The sequence below is a fragment of the Furipterus horrens genome, unplaced genomic scaffold, assembly GCF_987537825.1.
Source record: "Furipterus horrens unplaced genomic scaffold, mFurHor1.1.pri manual_scaffold_1, whole genome shotgun sequence".
In the NCBI taxonomy this organism is placed as follows: Eukaryota; Metazoa; Chordata; class Mammalia; order Chiroptera; family Furipteridae; genus Furipterus; species Furipterus horrens.
This window is the reverse complement of record NW_028327171.1, coordinates 146,557,557-146,578,399: the sequence shown is the minus strand read 5'-3', so window position 1 is coordinate 146,578,399 and position 20,843 is coordinate 146,557,557. Positions and strand designations below refer to the sequence as shown.

General features: G+C 40.9%; 1 protein-coding gene across 1 annotated transcript in view; it reads right to left on the bottom strand.

Moving 5' to 3' along the window:
* Window positions 1-20,843, bottom strand: part of LYPD6 (LY6/PLAUR domain containing 6) — a 119,896-nt gene that overhangs the window by 8,326 nt on the left and 90,727 nt on the right. The window contains exons 2-3 of the mRNA XM_090267386.1: window positions 18,544-18,736; window positions 11,745-11,843 (exon numbers count right to left, since the gene is read on the bottom strand). Coding sequence (XP_090123512.1) covers window positions 11,745-11,843; window positions 18,544-18,661 — 217 coding nt within the window. The 5' untranslated portion in view covers window positions 18,662-18,736. The remainder of the gene's footprint in view (window positions 1-11,744; window positions 11,844-18,543; window positions 18,737-20,843) is intronic.

The following is a 20,843-nucleotide window of genomic DNA, read 5'->3' as shown; positions in this document are numbered from 1 at the left end:
CCTCTCTGTAAGGGCTTTTCACTGAAGTGTTCAGTTTGATGCTTTTCTCCCCCGTCTGATCCTGTAGAATTCTTCTGCAGTTCCAGGCTGTGCTATGTATAATCTTCCCTGTGGATACGCCACCCTGGACGTGCGAGCTTTGTCTTCTAGGTTTTCTCCTGCATCTCTAGGTCTCTTCACTTACAACTTTCCCTAACCTGAGTCTCAATTTTCTCCCAAGTTCAGTTCTTAAAATTCCTCTCACTCAAGTAACCTCATCCAACTTCGAATGACATATCTTCAGTCGGATTCTCTCTCGCGGGCTAGAGAACCATATTTCTAACTATGTCCTGGAAATCACCAGCAGGACTTTGTACCTTGCATCTCATCACTTCCCTCTTCCTTGGATCTGTTTCTTCCTGTGTTTCTCCTTCAGGGAAGGACATCCTGAGATGTGGCACCTCTATCTTGGACTAGAAACTTCAGAATCAGCACAGACTTCTCTCGCCAGGTTGGATGTCTCTAAGTCTTCTGAAATGTTTCCATTACCCATCTAATCTTTTCTGTTCCATTTTCCATTTGCTCAATACCGAACCTCTTTCATTTCCTGTCTTCATTGCTCTGAGCTCTCTCTTTCCTACTGTATGTGCCTGACAACCAGCCACCAGAGAGATTACTGAAACCGAGGTCAGATCATGCCACTCACTGCCTACAAAAGCATGAGTAACACTTAAAATCATGAATGACTCCTATATGTCCAGGAGCCCTGACTGCTTACTGCTGGGTTTCTTTGGCTTCCCTCTGTTGCACTCTCTCTGTGTCAAAGAGCACAGGAGTAACTGTGCTTCCCTGCTATAAGCATCAATTACATTTATAACTCAGAGCCTGGCCCCTGAAACTCAGCACTCATTATTACACAAGGTTCTCCTTGTTCTAGGCCTCAGACTACCCACTATTGCCAATTAGACCCCTTGAGCCACCAGGACACAACTTTTTAGTATTCTTCACAATAATAACATTTTCCTATCTTCTGCTCCTGGAAACCTGATGTTCTTCAAGGCTCAAACCAAATGACATGAATTCTGTGAAACCTTTCTTGATTTTCCTCCCAACCAGGCAGCCCTTCCTTAGCTTCTGTATTTGGTACACCTGGCCTTACTTCTAGATCAGGGTTTCTCAACATTGGCACATTGGCATATATTGTTTCACCAACTGATTTTGTTTGTCTTTAATTAAACTTTAGATTTTGAAATAATTGTAGATTCACATGTATGTGTAAGAAATAATACAGAGTGATCCTCTATACCCTTTATTCCGTTTTCCCTGAGTGGTAAGATATTTAAAAACTATAGTATAAGACTTCCAGCCAAGATGGAGGCCTAGACACACACGCTGGGTCTTCCTCCACAACCAAGAAAGAATACAACTACCTCAAAACTAGACAACCAGAAGTTCCAGAAAATCGAGCTGCATGGAAGTCCAACAAACAAAGATATAGAGAGGAGATACTCATCCAGACAGGTAGGAGGGGCAGAGCTGGGGCAGAGAGGATGTGGTGTGGTCGCAGCAGCGGTGGCAACGGCAGCAACAGACCCAGAGGAATGCAGTCACACCTTTTAAAAAGTAGGGAAGGACACCTGGAGAGCACTCCCAGCACCAGACCAGACCACAAAACTCATGGTTCCAGTGCCAGGGGACAATAAAGCCTCATTGCTTCTGACTGTGAAAACCAGTGGGGTCTGGGGCAGAGGAAGAAACTGCCAGTCTCTCAGCAGAGTCTGCTTGTTTAAAGGGCCCCCACAGTCCTAGAATGTCCGCAGATCCACCCACTCTGGGAACGACAGCCAGGACAACAGCTAGAGAGGCACCAGTCCTATACAGGAGTGGGAGAAGTGACTGGAAAAGGGACAAGTGCTACGCAAGTGGCATTGTTCCCTCTCAGACCTCTCCCCGACATAAAGTGCTATGTCATGAAATGGGCTGCCCTGTACTGATGAATACCTAAGGCTCCACACCTTACAACATAACAGGTGTGACAGCTCTACCTAACACACAGAGGCAAACAGGAGCTTGTCAAGATGAGGAGACAGAAAAATATGGCCCAAAAGGGGGAATGGATCAAGGTTCCAGTGGGAGAGCTAAGAGATGAGGAGATAGCCAACCTAACAGATGCAGCATTCAAAACACTGGTGATAAAGATGCTCACAGGCTTGACAGATATGCTTAACTATGGCAAACGCATAAGAGAAGAAGTGAAGGCTATGCTAAATGAAATGAAGGAAAATCCACACAAAGCCAATGGTGAAGGGAAGGAAACTGGGATTCAGATCAATGATTTGGAACATAAGGAAGAAAAAAACAGTCAACCAGTACAGAATGAGGAAACAAGAATTGAAAAAAATGAGGAGAGGCTTAGGAACCTCTGGGACAACTTTAAACGTGCCAACATCTGAATCATAGGGGTACCAGAATGAGAAGAGGAAGAGCAACAAAATGAAAGTTTATGTGAAAAAACAATGAAGGAAAACTTCTCAAAGTTGCTGAAGGAAATAGACATACAAATCCAGGAAGCACAGAGTCCCAAACAATCTAGAACCAAAGAGAACCACACCAAGACACATCATAATTAAAATGACAATTCTTCAAGATAAAGAGAGAATCTTAAAAGCGGCAGGCGAAAAGCAGAGAGTTACCTACAAAGGGGTGCCTATAAGATCGTCAGCTTATTTCTCAAAAGAAACTTTGCAGGCAAGAAGGGACTAGCAAAAAGGATTCAATGTGATGAAAATCAAGGACCTACAACCAAGACTATCCAGCAAAGCTATCATTTAGAATAGAAGGGCAGATGAAGTGCTTCCCAGACAAGGTAAAGCTAAAGGAGCTCATCATCATCAAGCTATTATTATATGAAATGCCAAAGGGACTTACTTAAGAAAAAGATGAAAACTATAAACATTAAAATGACAACAAACTCACAACTATCAACAACTGAATCTAAAAAATATAAACAAAATCCAACTAAGCAAACCAGAATAGGAAGAGAATCATAGGTATGGGAATCATTTGGAGGGTTATCAGCTGGGAGGGGGAAGGGGGGAAGGGGGAGAAATGGGGAAATGGTGCAGGGACTAAGAAGCATAATTCGTTGGTACAAAGTATTTGGGAGGTTAAGAATAATACAGGAAAGGGTGAAGCCAAAGAACTTATATGCATGACCCATGGACATGAACAAAGTGGGGTGAGATTGCTGGAGAGAAGGGGGGTACTGGGCAGAGGGGAGCAAAGGGAAAGTTAATTAGCAATTCATTAATTTGTATTGTTAAGTAGTATTCCATGCTATGGATGTGCCAAAATAGGTTTAACCATTCATCCATTGAAAGGATATCTAGGTTGGGGGTATTAGTAATAAAGCTGTTATCAATATTTGTGTAGAAGTTTTTGTGTGACCTTAAGTTTTCAACTCCCTGAAACAGATGCTTAAAAGATGAATTACTGGGGTGCACGGCAGCTGCATGTTCTCGAGAGTGGCTGTACCATTCTCACTCCCACCAGCAAGGTATCAGCGGTCTCGTTTCTTCTCATTCTTACCAGCATTTGGTGGCAGTGTCTTTTTTTTTTCTTTTTCTTTTTAAATTTCAGCCACTCTGATTGGTGTATAGTGGTATCTCATGTTTTTAATGACATCTTTCTAAGGGCTAATGATGCTGAATATCTTCTCATGTGCTTATTTGCCATCTGTTTATTTTCTTTGGTGAAGTATCTTTTCACATTTTTTGCCCTTTTCTTATTTTTCTGTTGAGATTTGACAATTCTTTATATATTTTAGATATTAGTCCTTTGTAGATACGTCATTTGTAAATTTTTTTTCTCTCAGCCTGTAGTTTATTTTTTTCATTCGCTTAACAGGGTCTTATGCAGCACAAAAGTTTTAAATTTTGATGGACTCCAATTTATCAATTTTTCCTTTTATGGATTGTGTTTTTTATGCCAAGTCCAAGAACTCTTTGTCTCTCATAGGTCCCAAATATTTTCTCCTGAGTTATTTCTAAATGTCATATAGTTTTATGTGCAACATTTATGTCTGTGATTCATTTTGAGTTAACTTTTGTTACCTCAACACCATTTATTGAAAAGGCTGTCTTTCCCCCATTGGATTGCATTTGTGTCCTTATCAAAAATAAGCTGGAAATATTTTTGAAGATCTCTTTCTGAGTTCTCTATTCTGTGCCATTAATTTATGCTTCCTCCCTGGCTGCTGTGGCTCAGTGGATTGAGCGTCGGCCTGCGAGCCAAGTGTCACTGGTTCGATTCCCAGTCAGGACACATGACTAGGTTGCATGTCAGGTCCCCAGTTGGGGGCACAAGTGAGAGGCAACCAACAGTGATGTTTCTCTCCCTCTCTTTCTCCTTTTCTCTCTCTCTAAAAATAAAATAAATAAATAAATATATATTTTTAAATTTATGCTTCCATCCACCCCCCCCAACCAATACTACCATTTTATTACTGTAGCCATGTGATAAATCTTGAAGAGAGTAGATTAACTCACTTGATTTCTCTTTTTAAAAATTGCTTTAGCTATTCTTACCTTTCCATATAAATTGTGTAAAAATCTTGTCTGTATCTATAAACAATCTTGCTAAGATTTTCACAGGAATCGTCTTAAATCTACATATCAATTTGGGGAGAACTAACATGTTTACTATGTTAAGTCTTTCAACTCATGAACATGCTCTCTCCATTTATTAGTTTTTCTTTGTTTTCTTTTATTAGCATTTGTAGTTTTGAGTATACATGTCCTGTACATGTTTTGTTAGATTTAGTTCTAAGTATTTAGTTTCTGAACAACTATACATGGCATTATATTTAATTTCAGTGATCACATTCATTAATCAAGAAAACATATAAATACAATTGAGTTTTGTGAGTTTATCTTAATATCTTGTGACCTTGATGAACCAACTAATCAGTTCTAGAAATTTTTTCAGACTTGCTGGGATTTTCTACATGTCATCTGTGACAGGAGATCATTTTACTTCTTCCCTTCCAACCAACATGACTTTTATGTCCTCTTCTTGCCTATTGCTCTGGGTAGAACTTCCAGCAATACATTGGATTAGAGCGGATGAACCAAATGTTACAGTGGTCAGCAGTTAAAATGAAAGTGATAAGACAAAAGCGTCAAACTGACGCTTCCTATCTGAGGCAATTGTGTTAGCAAAAATCACCTGGACAAAAACACTGAAGTGGATGGAGTAGGCTAGATGATCTCAGAATACAAGGAGTGGGGGGAATCTTGTTAAGCCTGATAGGAGAACACTTGGTTAAAATGTTGCTTTAAAAAATCAAATGAGAGAATAAATATGAAAATTACAGTGCCAGCTGAGATTAACTAGCTTGTACCATCTTAACAACAATGACAAAAATAAAAACAGTTAAAATATTTAAATAGCTGGATAAAATTAAAACACCCCAAATCTGTGTGAATGCAAAAGAGGGCTACTGAGGCAGAAGGAGAAATGAAGAACGCATTGAGTTGAGCCTGGCAGCCTATACCATTCTCCCCTTGAGGCACTTGCACAGAAAGAGAGGCTGGGGAGCCAGGCAGAAAGCCCTGCTGAGGGGCAGAGAAGCTGAGCAGAGCCTTTGCCAGTCTCAAGGGAATTGGGAGGCACAAACAGGAATCCAGAGCTCGCAGGGCAGCCAGGAGAAAAAGAAAATACAGAGAACTGAGGCAGACAGTCTCCATGTAGAATTCTAGGTTGGCAGTTATTTACTTTCAGCACTTTTAAAATGTCATTCCAGTAACTTCTAGCTTCTGCTGTTTCTGTCAATACTGAACATTGGCAAGGTTGTGCAGCAACCAGCACTTGCAGGCGCAGCTGAGGAGCGCGTACACTGGAGCAGCCAGTCTGGAAAACCATTAGGCAGGAACTAGCAAAGCCACAGCATACACACGGCATACCCAGGAGCCCCACCTCCTGGGTCAGGCATAGCAGAAATGACACATATGTGTACCAAAAGACATGCGCAAGAATGTGTGCCATGTTTAAAAATTAGAAACACCCCAAACGTCCAACAACAGTAGAACAGATGAAAAATTTGGCATATCTGTACAATAATCGACAATACATCTGTGAGAAAGAATGACTTTGCTACTCACAGAAACATACCCAGTGGGGAAAAGAAAGGAGTGCGTGCTGTATGATTCCATTTATACAAAGCTCAATGACAGTAGTCACAACTGTATTACCATTGGAAGGTGAGGTATAATGAACCAGGGAACTCCAGTGGCCTTCTAGGGTTCAGTTACTTAACATGGGTGGCAAACACAGAGCCTGTTCATTTTATGAAAAACCAATGAGCTCTGCACTTGTGATCTACTCATTTTCTGATATGTAGGGTAAACTTTAATAAAAACATTTTAACTGTATAAAAAGAAGGAAGTCTAAGACTTCCATTTAGCAAGATGACATGCGAACATCATTTCATTACATAGCAGCAAGAGTGCTGAGTAACACATAGCCAGTAGCTTCTGTAAATGTGCAAATGAGCTCTCCGGAAAGCAAGGGGAATCCCAGGGACCAACACTCATTTCTCTTCCCTGGGATGAGCTGGGGGTATTAATTGAGGAACTAAAAGATGCAAGGCCTGGGGTCCTCCTAGGATTTAGAGCTAGAATAGAGACCCTTTAGAATGGTAGAAACCTTGAAGGGCTATATTTGGGTGTAAGGTTGGCTAAAGAGACAAAAACCCACTGCTAGGTTAAGTAAAACCAAAAGGTTGTTTGTCTTAGCCTGGGCTCTGAAAAAAGTCAACAATAAAAAATCTTTCCTAAAAATGTGTAACTGTGGGCCTGTCTTCGGTGGAGCTGGAGAGTACATTTCTATTTCCTACTTACTCCAGATACTGGATATAAAGAGTCATCAAGGGACATGTCCAGGTTTTTCTTCACTTTTGTTTCTGAGCAAAAGCAGGTTCTTTCATGTGGTGCCTTGGTGTAAAACCCAACAACTAGTGTTGAGGAAAACTGGTCTTTATTTACAATATTCCAACCCGGGGAGAGCTGTGAGCACTCCTGCTCAGAGACCTGTTCTCCCATGGGGCCCAGCACTTCCCTTGTTCCCTCAAAAGGCTAGAAGCCAAAATCAAGCCCAATAGTTCCCCATCCCTTATCTGTCAGCTCTCTCCTTCAGGATCTGGAGTACAATGTCATCAGCCTCCATATAACAGTCCAAGAAAACCTGTGCCGTGTTGCACTGGATTATGGTGAAGTCCAGAAAAGTTCAGAAAGTCCAGGTTTGCAAAGTGGAGTTCTTTATGGTGTGGAGTCCACTGAAGCAGGAACGATCAAAACAGTAGCAGGCTGGCTTTCTTACTAGCCCAGGCCACATGGCCTCCCTTTCCTTTTTTTTTTTCAGGCTGCATGGCTCCATACCCTTTCAAAACCACATGGTTCCCCCATGCTAATGGCTGCCACCCTACTTTTAAATCCCTGACCATGGCCTGTGATGCAGTGGGCGTGGTAATGGGTTCTAACCACTTTCAGAACCTTGTGCAAGTGAAAGCTCTCTCCTCACCATTCCATAGTCAAAACTCCTCCCATTTCCTTGGCACCTTGGATGATCCAAAGCCATTTGCATAACTAAGACACTAGCTACCAGCCACAGATGTGCAAAGGCATCTCTTAGGAAAGATGACTGTGCTCCACTGAATCCCATGCCCCATCCCCAAACTGCAGGCTCTGGGGAATTTTGGGGACCCTGCTCTGTAACACTTTTACAGAAAAACAGTGAGCAGCATAGAAGTTGGAACCAAAAGGATGCATGTCCCTCCATTTCAAGATTTCTGTTGGTCTGATTTTGTATCAGCAATAAGTTCAAATGAAGAATTTGCCTTCAAGGGAGACATCTGCATTTCATAACTAAAAAGGAACATTAAATCCCTGCGCCTTAGGTAGCCTGCACAGAACAAGCCTTTTTAAAAACTGTTTTGACTTGACATTTAATTCCAGAGACTCTTAAATACTTATATAGCCACCTCTCTCAAGGAGCTTTTAATCTTGCAGCACAGATAAAAGTCACAGGCAAAGGAACGCATGGATGTGATCACGTGACATTCAACTCTTGTTTTTCTTCACCAGTTCTTTCAACTGTTCCCTTGTAAGATATGATTTCAAATTCTTTCCCAGTCTGGTTCACAAAGTCAAGAAAATTGTACAGATTTATAATGAAATGAAGGTGCAAAGGAAGTGCTCAGGGACTAAAGACTAAACAGAAGTCTAGCAAGTGAGGCGATGTGATCAGTTATGAAGAGCGTCTCAGATTCTCTTGTCCAGGAAGGGAGTATGGAACCAGGCACCTGTAAGTGCCAGAGGCAATAACAAAGCAATGAAAGAGGCAGCACTTACATAACACACATTTCGAGAGTTAAGAGTGACAAGGAACCTGAGTTAGCTAGGAGCGGCTGGCTGATGCCACCGCTGCCTGTCACAGCGATTCTAGTTAGGGAAAGGCTTTCTTGATGTTTATTTGACCAAATGGTGATTCACAACCAGTCTGTTGAATTTGTAAGCAAGTTTTATCTCAGCTGCTAACATACAATATGTCTCTAGGCAAATCATCCATGTGACTGAGTTGAGCTTTCAAATATTCTTGAAATTCGGGGACTAAGCAATTTGGGATATGGGCTTATCCCATTGAGATAAGATTAAATACTAACATAAAAATTTTTTTTCACTTTCAACAAGTTATTTTTACATCATGTAATAATTAAAACCTAGTTAAACATGCCATAAAATAAACAAAAAAAAAAAACAAAAAACCTGGAATGTTGCAGAAAGCCGGTATGTTTTTCCCATAACAGCTGCTGAGCTGCCCTTATTAAGCCTATTGGTAGTCCTATAACTGCTTCAAACAAACTCATAATATAGGGTTAGTCAGTAGTTTTTAGTAGTTAAACACATTTTATATTTTAATCAAATAATAGTGGTGCCATTTTCATTGCTTAAAAAATCTGGAGAAAACCCAGAGGGAAGAATAAATAGCTGATGGATTGTGGGGCTGGTCAAGAAGTTTCCACTCCTTATCTGATGTTCAAGTTCCCACAAAAATAACCTGGCTTCCCTATCTGTTCCCACATTCCAACGTGAACTAGTTGCAGCACCCAATTCAGGCCTCTCCCTGTCCCCCGAGCACCCTCAGGGAATCCTGTCTCCACACCTTTGCTCAGAGTGACTTCTGGAAAAACATAACCTCTTCCATCTTCTGCGTCCATTGCCCACTTGTAGGGCTGCTGTCATCTTCCTGACACATGATGCTATCGCTGGCCACCTCAGCCCTCAGACAGAAAATCTTCCCTTAAAGTCCCACAGCACTGCATTTGGCACTTGCCTTTGTCCTGCTATTTTTGACATTTGATATGCTCCGATCCTATCTCGCCAGCTAAACAGCAGGCTCCTTGAAAGAAGAAACCCAGATTCCTATCTTTCGCTGCATAATCCCCCAAAGGGCCTGTGTTCTGCATCGTGAACCTCAGAGCAGCACTTCCCATTTATCCCTATAAATTTAAGGACAAAAAGATAAAAGTAGGAGAGGAAAAAAGGAAAGGAGAAATTTGTAAATGATACTGTTGGGTATCTGTACTTTGGAAGGACAGATTTTGACCTCAAAAGAAAATATAAAGATGGACCTTCCTCAGCCACCTGCTTTTTTCTCCCTGACAGGGATACACTTGTACGCCATCAGACTGGGACTGGGACTGGGCCTCGCTGAACTATGGCCCAAAGCCTGAGAGAGCCCCGATTCACAGTTCCTCATTTTCTTCTCATCATGTCCTTTAAGGCAATGCTGAGAGAAGCATCGTCACATGTCCCGTCGTACAGCAGCTCTGGGTCAAAAAGCTAATCTGCCAGCTTCATCCCAATAAGAGCCAGCCCAAGTCATTTGCTACACAAGCAAATCATCCTATTTTAGTTCAGAATCACTGGTGGTTCTCAAATGTTACTCCATGTGAAAGCCATGGGGGAGCTTTGAAAACTCCTTATGTACAGCCACACACCATACCATTTAAACATGAATCCCTGGGAATGATCTGGGCATTGGTGTTTAAAATTTTACTGCATGATTTGAATGCGTTGCCAAGTATGAGAAGCAGCAGTTTCCCCAGGTCAGTCAGCAGCCCGCCCACATGTGCGTTCTGCGGTGGGATGGTAGAGAACACTGGCTCGTCCTGAAAGGAGCAAGTGACGGCGGAGGGCAGTGCAGGCAGGACGGTCTCTGACTGCCCGGATGGCTGCACAGCTGGCTTACGAGTAAGCCAGTCTTTGGTGTCTCCATGTCTCTCTCTTCCCTGTGGTCTTCCCCATTAGCATCTCTGCCTCAAAGTAAACAAGAGGCATGAGAGATGACAGCACATCATTACACTTTTTATCAGTGGGTAGAGCGCCCCGTGGTTCTTGCCTCTGACTGTTCATTCGAATTTCCTGGGATAAATGGACTGTGCAGAGATGCTGGCTCGCTTTGTGTAGAGCTGTGGTTCCTAATCTGTGGTCTCAAGCCCAGCCGCTTCTGCCTCACCCCGGGCACTCTTCAGGAATGGAGTTTCTCGGGCCCCATCTCAGACTCCCTGCGTCAGAAGCTCAGAAGGAGGGAGGAAGGGAGGAAGAGCCGGGATAAGGGCAGAAATCTGGGTTTTAATCAGCCCTCGGGGGAATGATAATCATGCCGAAGTGTGAGAACCACTGGCTTAGTTGGGGCACAGGTTCCATTGATTCTGCAAAGACCCACAAGAGTTACTGCTTCTGGGCAGTCTAGGTGAGGACTCAGGGATTAAATAGTACCGGTTTAGGTGGCTGACACTGTGTCTCCACTGCAGTTTCCAGGCTCCCCAGTTGCCCAAGCCTCCGTAAGAAAGAGTGCCGCTGGGGTGTGAATGAGAACTCTTGCATCATGTTAAAAAATTGTAGGGTTGGTGTTGTTGTTTGTGTTCAGTCATTTTAACAACTGAATTAGATCAGCAGTGAAGCCCATTTAGCTACTGACTCAAAACTTTGTTAATAAAATGCCTGTTCTTATCATCTCCCCATCACATGAATCGAATTCCTTCCAAAAATAAACTAGCCCACTGACAGTGACTCCGCAGCCAAACATAACCATCTTTTTAATTCACTAGAATAAAAGAAGTATGACGATGAAACATCTACTTGATTTTGAAATGGGCCTTTGGGTCAAAATTTCATGCTTCAATTGGGCATCCATTTCATCCTTCAAAGAGAACTTCACAGTGTAAAAGGCTCTGGGTTTTTATTTATGCAATGATGACATTTAAAATTCTAGCTTTCATGCAGTCTCAGGATAGAAGCCTCCGGCAAGATATGTAATAAATGGAATCTTTATATGAACATCGATTCATACTTTACAAAAGGAAGTTACTATGCAAGACTAATACTTCAAAGAGTGGACAGAGCTGATTTTAGGCTGGTTGTCCTCCTCACATCCTGCATGTGCCTGGGCCTGGGGGTAAGTATCACTCACCTTTTCTGGAGCTTCACAATAAAGGGGGCAATCCTATGGATCCATTTAGGACTCTGAGAACCTTTGATGGTAACTTATTGGTGTGGTATAAGCAATCTACTACACTAATGGCCTTAGGCAAAAGCAGCGATTGAGATTATAAGCATGCTTTCTTCTATACATGCATCAAGGCAAATGGGTCTCTTCATACATGGACAGCTCTGGGGACCCCAATCCATCTCCTGAGAGTTTACCTCGAGGACAGTAGATGTCTGGAGCCCATCGGTTGCACTCATAATTGTCTGCTGCCTTTTCACAGGTGAAACACTTAAATCCACCAGGATATGGTGTGGCTACAAAAAAGATCAAGAGAAAAGATTAATTTTTTAAACTGAGCCTAGAATCCTGCATCGTGAAGTTAGACATTGTCATTTTTTAAAAAGGATTCTCAAAACAGCCTGGTAGCATCTTTAAAAAGTAAACATGCAAGTATCATGTGACTCAGCAACTGCACCCTTGTACATTTATCTCTGAGAAATTAAAACTTGTATCCACACAAAAATTTGTACACAAATATTCACAGCCACTTTATTTGTAACAGACAAAAACTAGATTCAACCCAGATGTCCTTCAGTGGGTGAAGGTTAAACAAACCACAGTACATCCACACCATGGATTACCAGTCAGCACTAAAAATGAAATATGAATTTCCAGGGAATTATGCCTAGTGACAAAGTCAATCCCAAAAGCTTTTATGTTATATGTAACGTTTTTTAAATAAGAAATTTTAGAAATAGAGGATAGATTAATGGTTGCCAGGGTAGGGACGGGAGCGGTAGGGGCAGGTTTAGAGGGAGCTTCGAGTGAGGCCAGTAGGAGGAATCCTTGCGCTATTGAAACTGTTTAGTGTCTTGACTTCGTTGTAAATACACAAACCTACACATGTGATAAAATTACATAGAACTCAATGCGCACACACATACACATACACATGAATACAAATGAAACTGGGGAAGTCTGAATCAGACCAGCGGGTTGATGTATTAATGTCAATAACCTGGTTGTGATATTGGTCTACAGCTTTTCAAGATGTCCCCATTGGGGGTAACTGGGTAAAGTATACATGGAATCTTTCTATATTATTTTTTTATAACTGCTTATGAATCTGTAATTATCTCAATAAAAATTTCAATTAAAAAGGGCATTCTGATTTTCCAATGATTTAGCTTTATGTATCAACTTATGTAGATAGGTCAACATGTAAATACAAATATTAGGTTCAATCATAAAATATGTCCGGATATTTGACCATTTTAAACCTACAAAGGTGGCAATTTCTTCAGTTCAATCGAATATTTTTATCTCCTTGGACCTGACATGGTTAAGAATCCCTGCAGGTGGTAAGAAAAAAGTCTTCATCGCTAAAATATACACTGCCTATGCAGAGATGAACCTCCTAAGGGGCCTCTCAGGCCCACGTCCGATATCCATGGGGCAGCATGCTGGGGGCACCTGGGGACACAGAGGCACTAAGGGCTCCTAGCTCTAGCCTCTCCTCTCCTCACCCCTGAGTTCCCTCTTCCTGCCATCTGGAGAAACTGTCCTCCAGGTACTTGAATTCTCTGCGTTGCATTTATGTTGAGGCTGGGAGGTGTCCCACGAGAGTCATGCTCCATAGAGTGCTGGGACACTAGGGCCTCCTTAGCATTTAAGGACAAGGATCCACAAGGAATATCAGGCCAGGTTATCTCTGTCTGATCTACTGATGTGCTTGTACTTGCTGCTTAGTACTAATCATCTGCTTGCTTTGCCGCTTAGAGTTTTGCCTTTCATAAACAGGACTTGCGAATGTGTGTGTGTTTAATTTGTAAAATTACCTGGCCTCTTTGAAAGCTGCAAACACTCAAGCACTTCATCTGCAGAAGCCAACTGTTCTCTCTTGCAGATGGCTGAGCGTGCACATCACACTTGCGGAAATAATCATCTCAGGGTAAATTGCTTTGCCCACATGGAACCAATTAAGTATGTTATCAAAAATAAATGAAGGAGGAGGCAGCAGCTTAAGGCCAGAATTATGGGCCAGATATAACTTTGATTTTCACCTTACCTATAATAGCTGCCCATCCTTGCACTTACTTGCAATAGTTCACAGAGCTGACTCTGAAAATAGCAAGATGAAAAGTAATAAACTGTCTTTTAAAAAAGGCAGGTACCTGGGCCTTTTTATGGGCCCATGTGAGAGGTCTATGTTCCTCCAAGTAACTGATGACTCAAATTCATAAACAGAATGATAGTGCATATACGGGTCGTCTTAGAAAATGAGGATGAAAAGCAACTTAGACATCCAGCCATTTCATTCCCTATGGAGGAATTTCACTAGGAGGAAACATATTTCCCTATGTATAATTATGGTAAAACAGAAGTAAATTGTTTTGTAAAACTACACACAAATAACTTTTATATCTCCACATCCCACTACCTAGATAAGTAGGTTATATTTCAGTTGGAAGATTCTAGTCTGTAAATTTTGAAGTAGAATTATCAGGAGTTTTAAAAAATAAATCCAAGCTATTTATCAAAGAACAGCATTTGTCAAAAAATGATAACATACAACAGGGTTCATGACTGCAAGCTAGCCATAGCACTTCAGCTTGCATGATTCATTCTCTAGAGCATTCAGTTCTATCTGTCTGTCACTGAAGCCAGTAAAACTTTAAGAGGGAATATTGGGTTAATTATTCCTGGAAACTTTCCCATCAAAGAGACAAATTAAGAACTTTAAATGAAGATTGACAATCCAGCCACTCCACAAATAAACTTCTTGAGAGCCTAGCACTAACCAATGGTAGTGTTTTCAAATTTGGATTATTTAATAGATGCTTCAAAATTATCTTTTGCAATACTAGTGACATATTAAGTTAAATACTGTCATTTCTACACAGGTAGGACTGGTCTCTGAAATTAACTCAAAGTATATCAAAATTTAAACAGGAATACAAACTAAAACACTAAGGCAGCATAATGAAGCTTTGTTTCAAATCCTTTTATCTCTGAATGTGTTTATCAGTATGTATAACTGACAATTAATCAAATTATCTCATTCTCAGTAAGTTTTATTTTTAAATTTACAACTTCGTATCTGTGTGCATTCTCAAAATTGACATGCTAATATTTGCTTACGTGAACTTCAACTTACATCGTGGCAGTAGTACTGATTAATGAGTAGCCAAACCCTTTTCAGTAACAAATCTCTGCAGACAGACTCAGCTTTAAGTTGATAATTATAGCACAATACTAAGTAATGGATAAATTCTTCCCTCTGGAAATATTTAGCCAAAAATAAGGTCTACAGTTGAGCAACTATCTCCAGTAACTTGCTAATTGATACTGCATCTGATAAGGTTTTTTTTTTTTTTTTTTAAAAACTGGAAAAAGATTTCTAAGAGATGTCCTATTTTTTCTCTGTTACTTCAAAGCATTACAGAACAAGCAGAGTTTCAAATTGTTGTGGCCCCAGCTGTGAATCAATCTAATTTGGCTCTTGATCACAGGGTTAATAAGCTTAGTACTCTGTATTTCAGGGCATAAGTCCTCGGTCCCTCAAGAGAAGGTGATTGTAAAGAAAAAAAAAAAGAAATGCCAAAGTGCCCAGTTACTTCCTGTAACATAATCTGTCCATTAACTCTCATGGTCAGCCATAGTTCAATGACCATAATTCATTTGCAAGGCATCGGAAAAGATTTCGTCTTTGTTTCCATCTCTTGAAACTTTTGCCTGGACAAAGGCCTTCAGTTACCAAAACCATGGTGAGAAAAGAATCTTGTTTTAAAATGTATGCTTCTGTGTAATACAGCCAGACTTTTTTTTATTCTTGCCAAATTTAATTTCCATTGTTTCTGGAAACTGGATGCAAACACAAAATTTTTAGAAATCTAATAAATTGCCCTATCTCTCAGACCACTTGGCTACAAAATATTGTCAGTATAATTTTAATACTGTGGACATATTTTTAACAGAAATATATTTCCTGCTACCTTTCTAGAAAATACCCTTACTCCCCAAAACTTATGCAGTATATATAGAATAATGAAAAATTTAGTTGGCTTTCTATCTAGGCATAAGCAAGCCCCATGCAGGGACAGAGTGCTTTGGCCCACAGGAAAGACTCAGAATACTCAACCAGAGGAAAAGTGAAAATCTCAGGAAAGATATATATTACAAGGAAAGAAATGGAGGCCAAGAACAGGTTGAAGTCATATCATGTCTAACAACCAAGTAAGAAGCTCCATTTCTCTTAACACTAACTCTTGTTTAAAAGATTTATTAGGCTTTAGTACTTTACTCATGGGCAGGGAAGAAATTCATCAATTTTCACATAAAAAATGTATACAGATTATGAAAAAGAATGTTATTGAGGACAGTGTCTCAAGTTTGAAAGCCATGTTTACTTTTTTTAAGGGCTTAGAAACTTCAAAGATTAGGGAATTAGAGAGCAAAGGAGATTAGTCATGGGAGACTGAGCTTTCTCAACCCGGGTTCCAGTCTCACCCCACTTACTATCTCGGAGGGCTGTTCAGTGCCCAGCAGAGATGAGTTTATATTTGTCTGGCGTGGAAAACCTGTATGTCTCCTCTCATCTCCAGCATCCCTACAATTTCTCGCTGGGCAGGTTCCCAGCTGTATCTAACATTGACGGAATCTGGCTCCCTCGCTGACTCCAAGAAAGCTGTTTGTGCCTTCATCTACATAGTGAGGCGATTATATTAATAATTCAAGATGAAAATATTGTAATTCCACACTTCCCTCATATATTTTTTTATAGTTTAGCCTACAGAAACCTGCTTATTTATAGAGAGATTGCTCCATCTAAACATGGTCTAGTGGGTGCTGCGCAGGGCAGAGGACTGGGACCGTTTAAAAACTCAAAGTGTTAAAACAAGCGAACAAACACCAGAAACTTCTGGAGTAGTGCTCAGAAATGTGAAGTGAACTCTGCTTTAAAGTAGACAGAGAAAACAAAATTCTAGCCAAGTAGGACCCATTGATGGTCCCTTCAGTCAAGCACGAACTTTTACTCCCCATGATCAGTTACAGAGACTCCAAAATAGAACTCAGCCTGAACCTGCTGGCAAAGTGTGTATGCACAATCTAGCTTAGGAACAGCTTCTTCTATCCATCTCCATATTTCAAAATCCTACCAGAAAACCCCACCAGTTTTCTCTATATGGTGAGTTCCTTTTAATTCAGCTGTGGGTCTATTTAATTAACATGGGTCACACGAACAGAACTTGCCTTCAAAGATCTCATTCTGAAATTGACTTTCTGAATAGGGGCTCAATCCCCTCAGTTTTCCTTCCCACCCTGTATACAACACAGCCTCAGAGAAAGCCAGGTGTGGCCCTGTTCTGTGGCACAGTGACTTCTGAGTCTGTCACTGAAGTAAACAAAGAATCCCCCAAAAGCTGAAAATTCTGGCAATCAAACCCAAGAGATTGAAATCTAGGTTTTGTTCACCAAGTCTAATTTTAAAAGGCATGGTTGTTTGGAGAAAAATAAAATGCAATCTTAGAAAATGAGCAAGTATCAAAATACCTTCTTTTCATGAATTTTACTAAAATAAATAACCCTGCAAAAACAGGCAGCCAGATGAGCTTCCAATACAATTCACCAGCAGGTACTAGACTATACTGGTGAGAGACTGTTGTCAAAAGCATATTTGGTATTTAAAAATTAGAGTAAAGTATTTTCAGCTTCCTAAGCCAATTATAACAGCAGCATGAACAGCAGGTCTCCGGCTGCCTATTATGTATATGCCTCTCTCTTTACAGATATTATTTCTAGTCCACAAAATAATGTGACAGGGTATGTATTATTTCACCCATGTTAGAAATGTGGAAATTAACATTTAAAAAGATTTCCCTAACATTTACTGAGCATTTACTATGGCTCACATTCAGTGCTAAGTGCTTTGTATGCATTCTTTGAATTAACTCTCCCCAAGCCAGGGCATTTATTTCAAGTTCGAAGGCTATGCAGCAGCTAAACTAGTTGCTGGCCCATGGTGAGGATGACAGGACGGCCCCTTGTGAATTTCCCGGACCTCCTCTCATCTAAACCAGACCCTGCATAAGTTAAAGAGTCTAACTGCGCAATATTAAAGGAGTCCTCCACTTTGTAGGTTCTAAGATCCTGAAGGGCAAGGACTAGGTTTTCTTTGCCTTCCGTCTTTCATACCCATCACAATGCTGACTCACGGGATCTGCAAAAAATGTTGATGGAACAGATATTTCAAAAGAGTAATGTACCTCAGGGCAAATGCTAAAGGTCAGAATATACACGATATACCCAGGTCTCACTACCAAGGGGGAAATCCAGAAGAGAATCCAAACCAAACTAAAAGGGAGGAGATAAATACAGAGTTGGAGATGAAAAGAGGAAGCGACAGTGCTGTGTGATCCAAGTGTGGTCATTAGAATATCAGCAGCCGAAGCGCCTGAAATTCTTGCTAAAAGCCAGACCCCACAGGTACAGCCCCAGCCGGCTATGCTGTCAGACTCTCAAGGGAAGGGACCGTGCATGTACACTATTATGTGCTCTCCGGATAATTCTTAAACACAGGAAACTGAAGGGAACAGGGAACAGGAAGTTGTGGGAGATAATTATGCTGAAACTGAGAACGAGATGCACAGACAGGAAGACCAGCTATTATCTTCCCTGTAAAGGACTGATCTTGTACACAGTCCTCCTGGGACCTGGAGGTTCACTTTGATAACTGACTGAGGTGGCATGAGTCAAAGGGGAGGGCGTTCCGAATCACAGCGATGGTGCAGGGGACTGAGAAAACAAGCCTAATAATTTTCCTTAAAATAGTAAACAAACACCCGTTAAAAAGGTGATGGTAAAACATATGGCATCTTTGGTAGCATCTGCAACCCCCAATTAAATCACCAGAGGTTTTCCCTGCACTGAACACTGCCTTCTCCTGGCCATTTTCAACTCATGTCTTATTTGAAGTCAGGTGGCATTTCTACAGCAAAGAGAACAAAGTCTTACTTGAAGGGTGGAGGTAGATAATGTCTTTCACTGTGAAGTCTCGGGACTGTGCAGCTTTCAGGCAATCAGCCAGCAGGCTCAGGAGCAGGAGCCAGGCCAGGGCAGGGCCAGGGTCCATGGCAGGCTGAGGCGTCGCTCATGCAGGGCGCCCAGGAGCGAGGATTGGGGATGGACGACAGGAGGGAACTTGCACCTGAAATATGAAGCAAGATGCATCTCAGTGTCCAGCCCAGAAAAGCCATGGGAGACTTGGCTAAGGTCCTGTGTTGTGGGGACAGTATAAGGAGGGCAGGGAGCCGAGGGCACAAGGAAGCGAGTAGACATGGAGAGAAACAGTAATTTTAGAGCACTTAGAAAATTCCAGCCCAAATCTCTTCTACATCAGGTCGCTAAAGTTCCATTGGTAGCGGTCCCCTCTAATACCCAGCAGAGATTGTATCAAGAGAGGTTGAATTTTAATGAAATCCAGCTATTTTCGCCAGGAGGCCGAGGGATGGCTGCCAGAATGCAACAATAAATACGTCAGGTACAAAGCTCAGAAGCATTTCCTTGATGATGGCAAAGGCCAAGTATGAGTGCAGCGTCACTGGGTCATGTTGCCCATGCAAACGAGTACAGGGTAGACTTTCAGACTTGGGAGAAAAAGGAATGTAGGTAAATGGGCCTCTTCCAAACGAAAAAGTGCCTTTCTAGCTCAAAACCTCCTTAATGTAAGTAGCATCATTGGTCAGGCACTGTGGAAGTCATCCATTTGGAGTAAACAGAAGTCTAGCAAATAGAAGAGTTGATTCCAACCCAGGCTGTCTGGCCATTGAGTCCATATTTTCCAACACTAGGTGAAAACGTGTTCTCCCAAAGACTGTTTTGTGGTGTATAAACAAAAACTGATGAAATGAGATCAAGGTATCACTGTAGCCCGAAGCAATCATCATTCTATCCCCTATTCTGAGTCTGTCCTTTTCAATAAAACTGGAGGCAATAAAGCCTTCTACTAGCTTTGAATGGTCCGGCTTACTTAGAATGTAGAAACCAGTATATATCTTACACTCACAGTTCTTCACATTGCCAACTTACTGCTTTCCTGTAGAGTCACATCCCATTTTTCAAATACCAATATTCTATTGCCCATGCAAGGGTCAAGTTGCTCATTTTATTTTTGACATAATGAAAAACACATGATTTGGATATTTTGTTTACGAATTTTAATACCAATATTCAATGAGCTTTTCAAAACAGCATCAAAAGAAACATATGTGATCTTATTAACCAATGTCACCCAATACATTTAATAAAATAAAAAAGAAACATAAAGTAGCTAACAAAATTATTCTAAAATTATTTTACCAAAACAAATAGGCCAAGAGTAAATGTATTACAAAACAAAATCAATAGAGAAAATCAATATAAACTAATAAGTTATTAGAATATACCACAGAGTAATATTAATCAAAGCTCAGAAACAGACTCAACTATTTCCATAATATAAGCAACTTTTTCAAAATTACATTAGAGAAAAATATTAAATGAAGAAAATTATAACTTGATTAAAAATTGTGAAAAAGATTAACTGAAACCAAACAATGCACAATACACTAAAATTAATTCCACATGGATCGGTGTGCTCGTTATTTTTTTAAAAATATAGAAAATTTGTTGGAAAACACTCTGTAGCAGTTTGATGATGATGCTAGCCAGACCAATTTCATGCTCACGACCCATCTTCTGTTTACAGTTTGGCTCCCTAGGCAAATGTGCATTCAGGAAGAGAATGGGCTGCCCAAATCCCTTAATAAATGGGAGTGCAGGGCACTGTGCTAGGCACCTGGTTGAATGACGAGGAAACAAATATCAGTGCTCTTTCCCCCTCCCTGAGTGACAGAGACAAACATTGTCTCCTCTTCAATGAATGCAGTAGTGCTTCATGGCCCATCCAGTCTGGTCAGGCAAGGTTGCACCTGAGTAACGCCTCTGCACAGCGTCGCAGGGAGAGTTCATGGCACCTCAGCACTGCCCCCTCCTCACTATCTGCAGCTGGGTTCAGTGTGAGGAAAGCTATCCAGTTTTACTTTTATATAACTTAACATTAAATATCAATTAGTTGCCTACCTAAGTTCATTTTAATGTAAAACTTGATGTCCACACCAGTGCTTCAATACCAGGGGGGGACCCAAAAAACCCCGGAATTTATTTATAAAAAATTGTGCATTTATTCTTACATGTTTAAACTTCAGTCACCTTCAAAGTTCTTTCCATTTCATGCAATACACCTATCGAGACTTTTTTTCCACTGCTCAAAACAA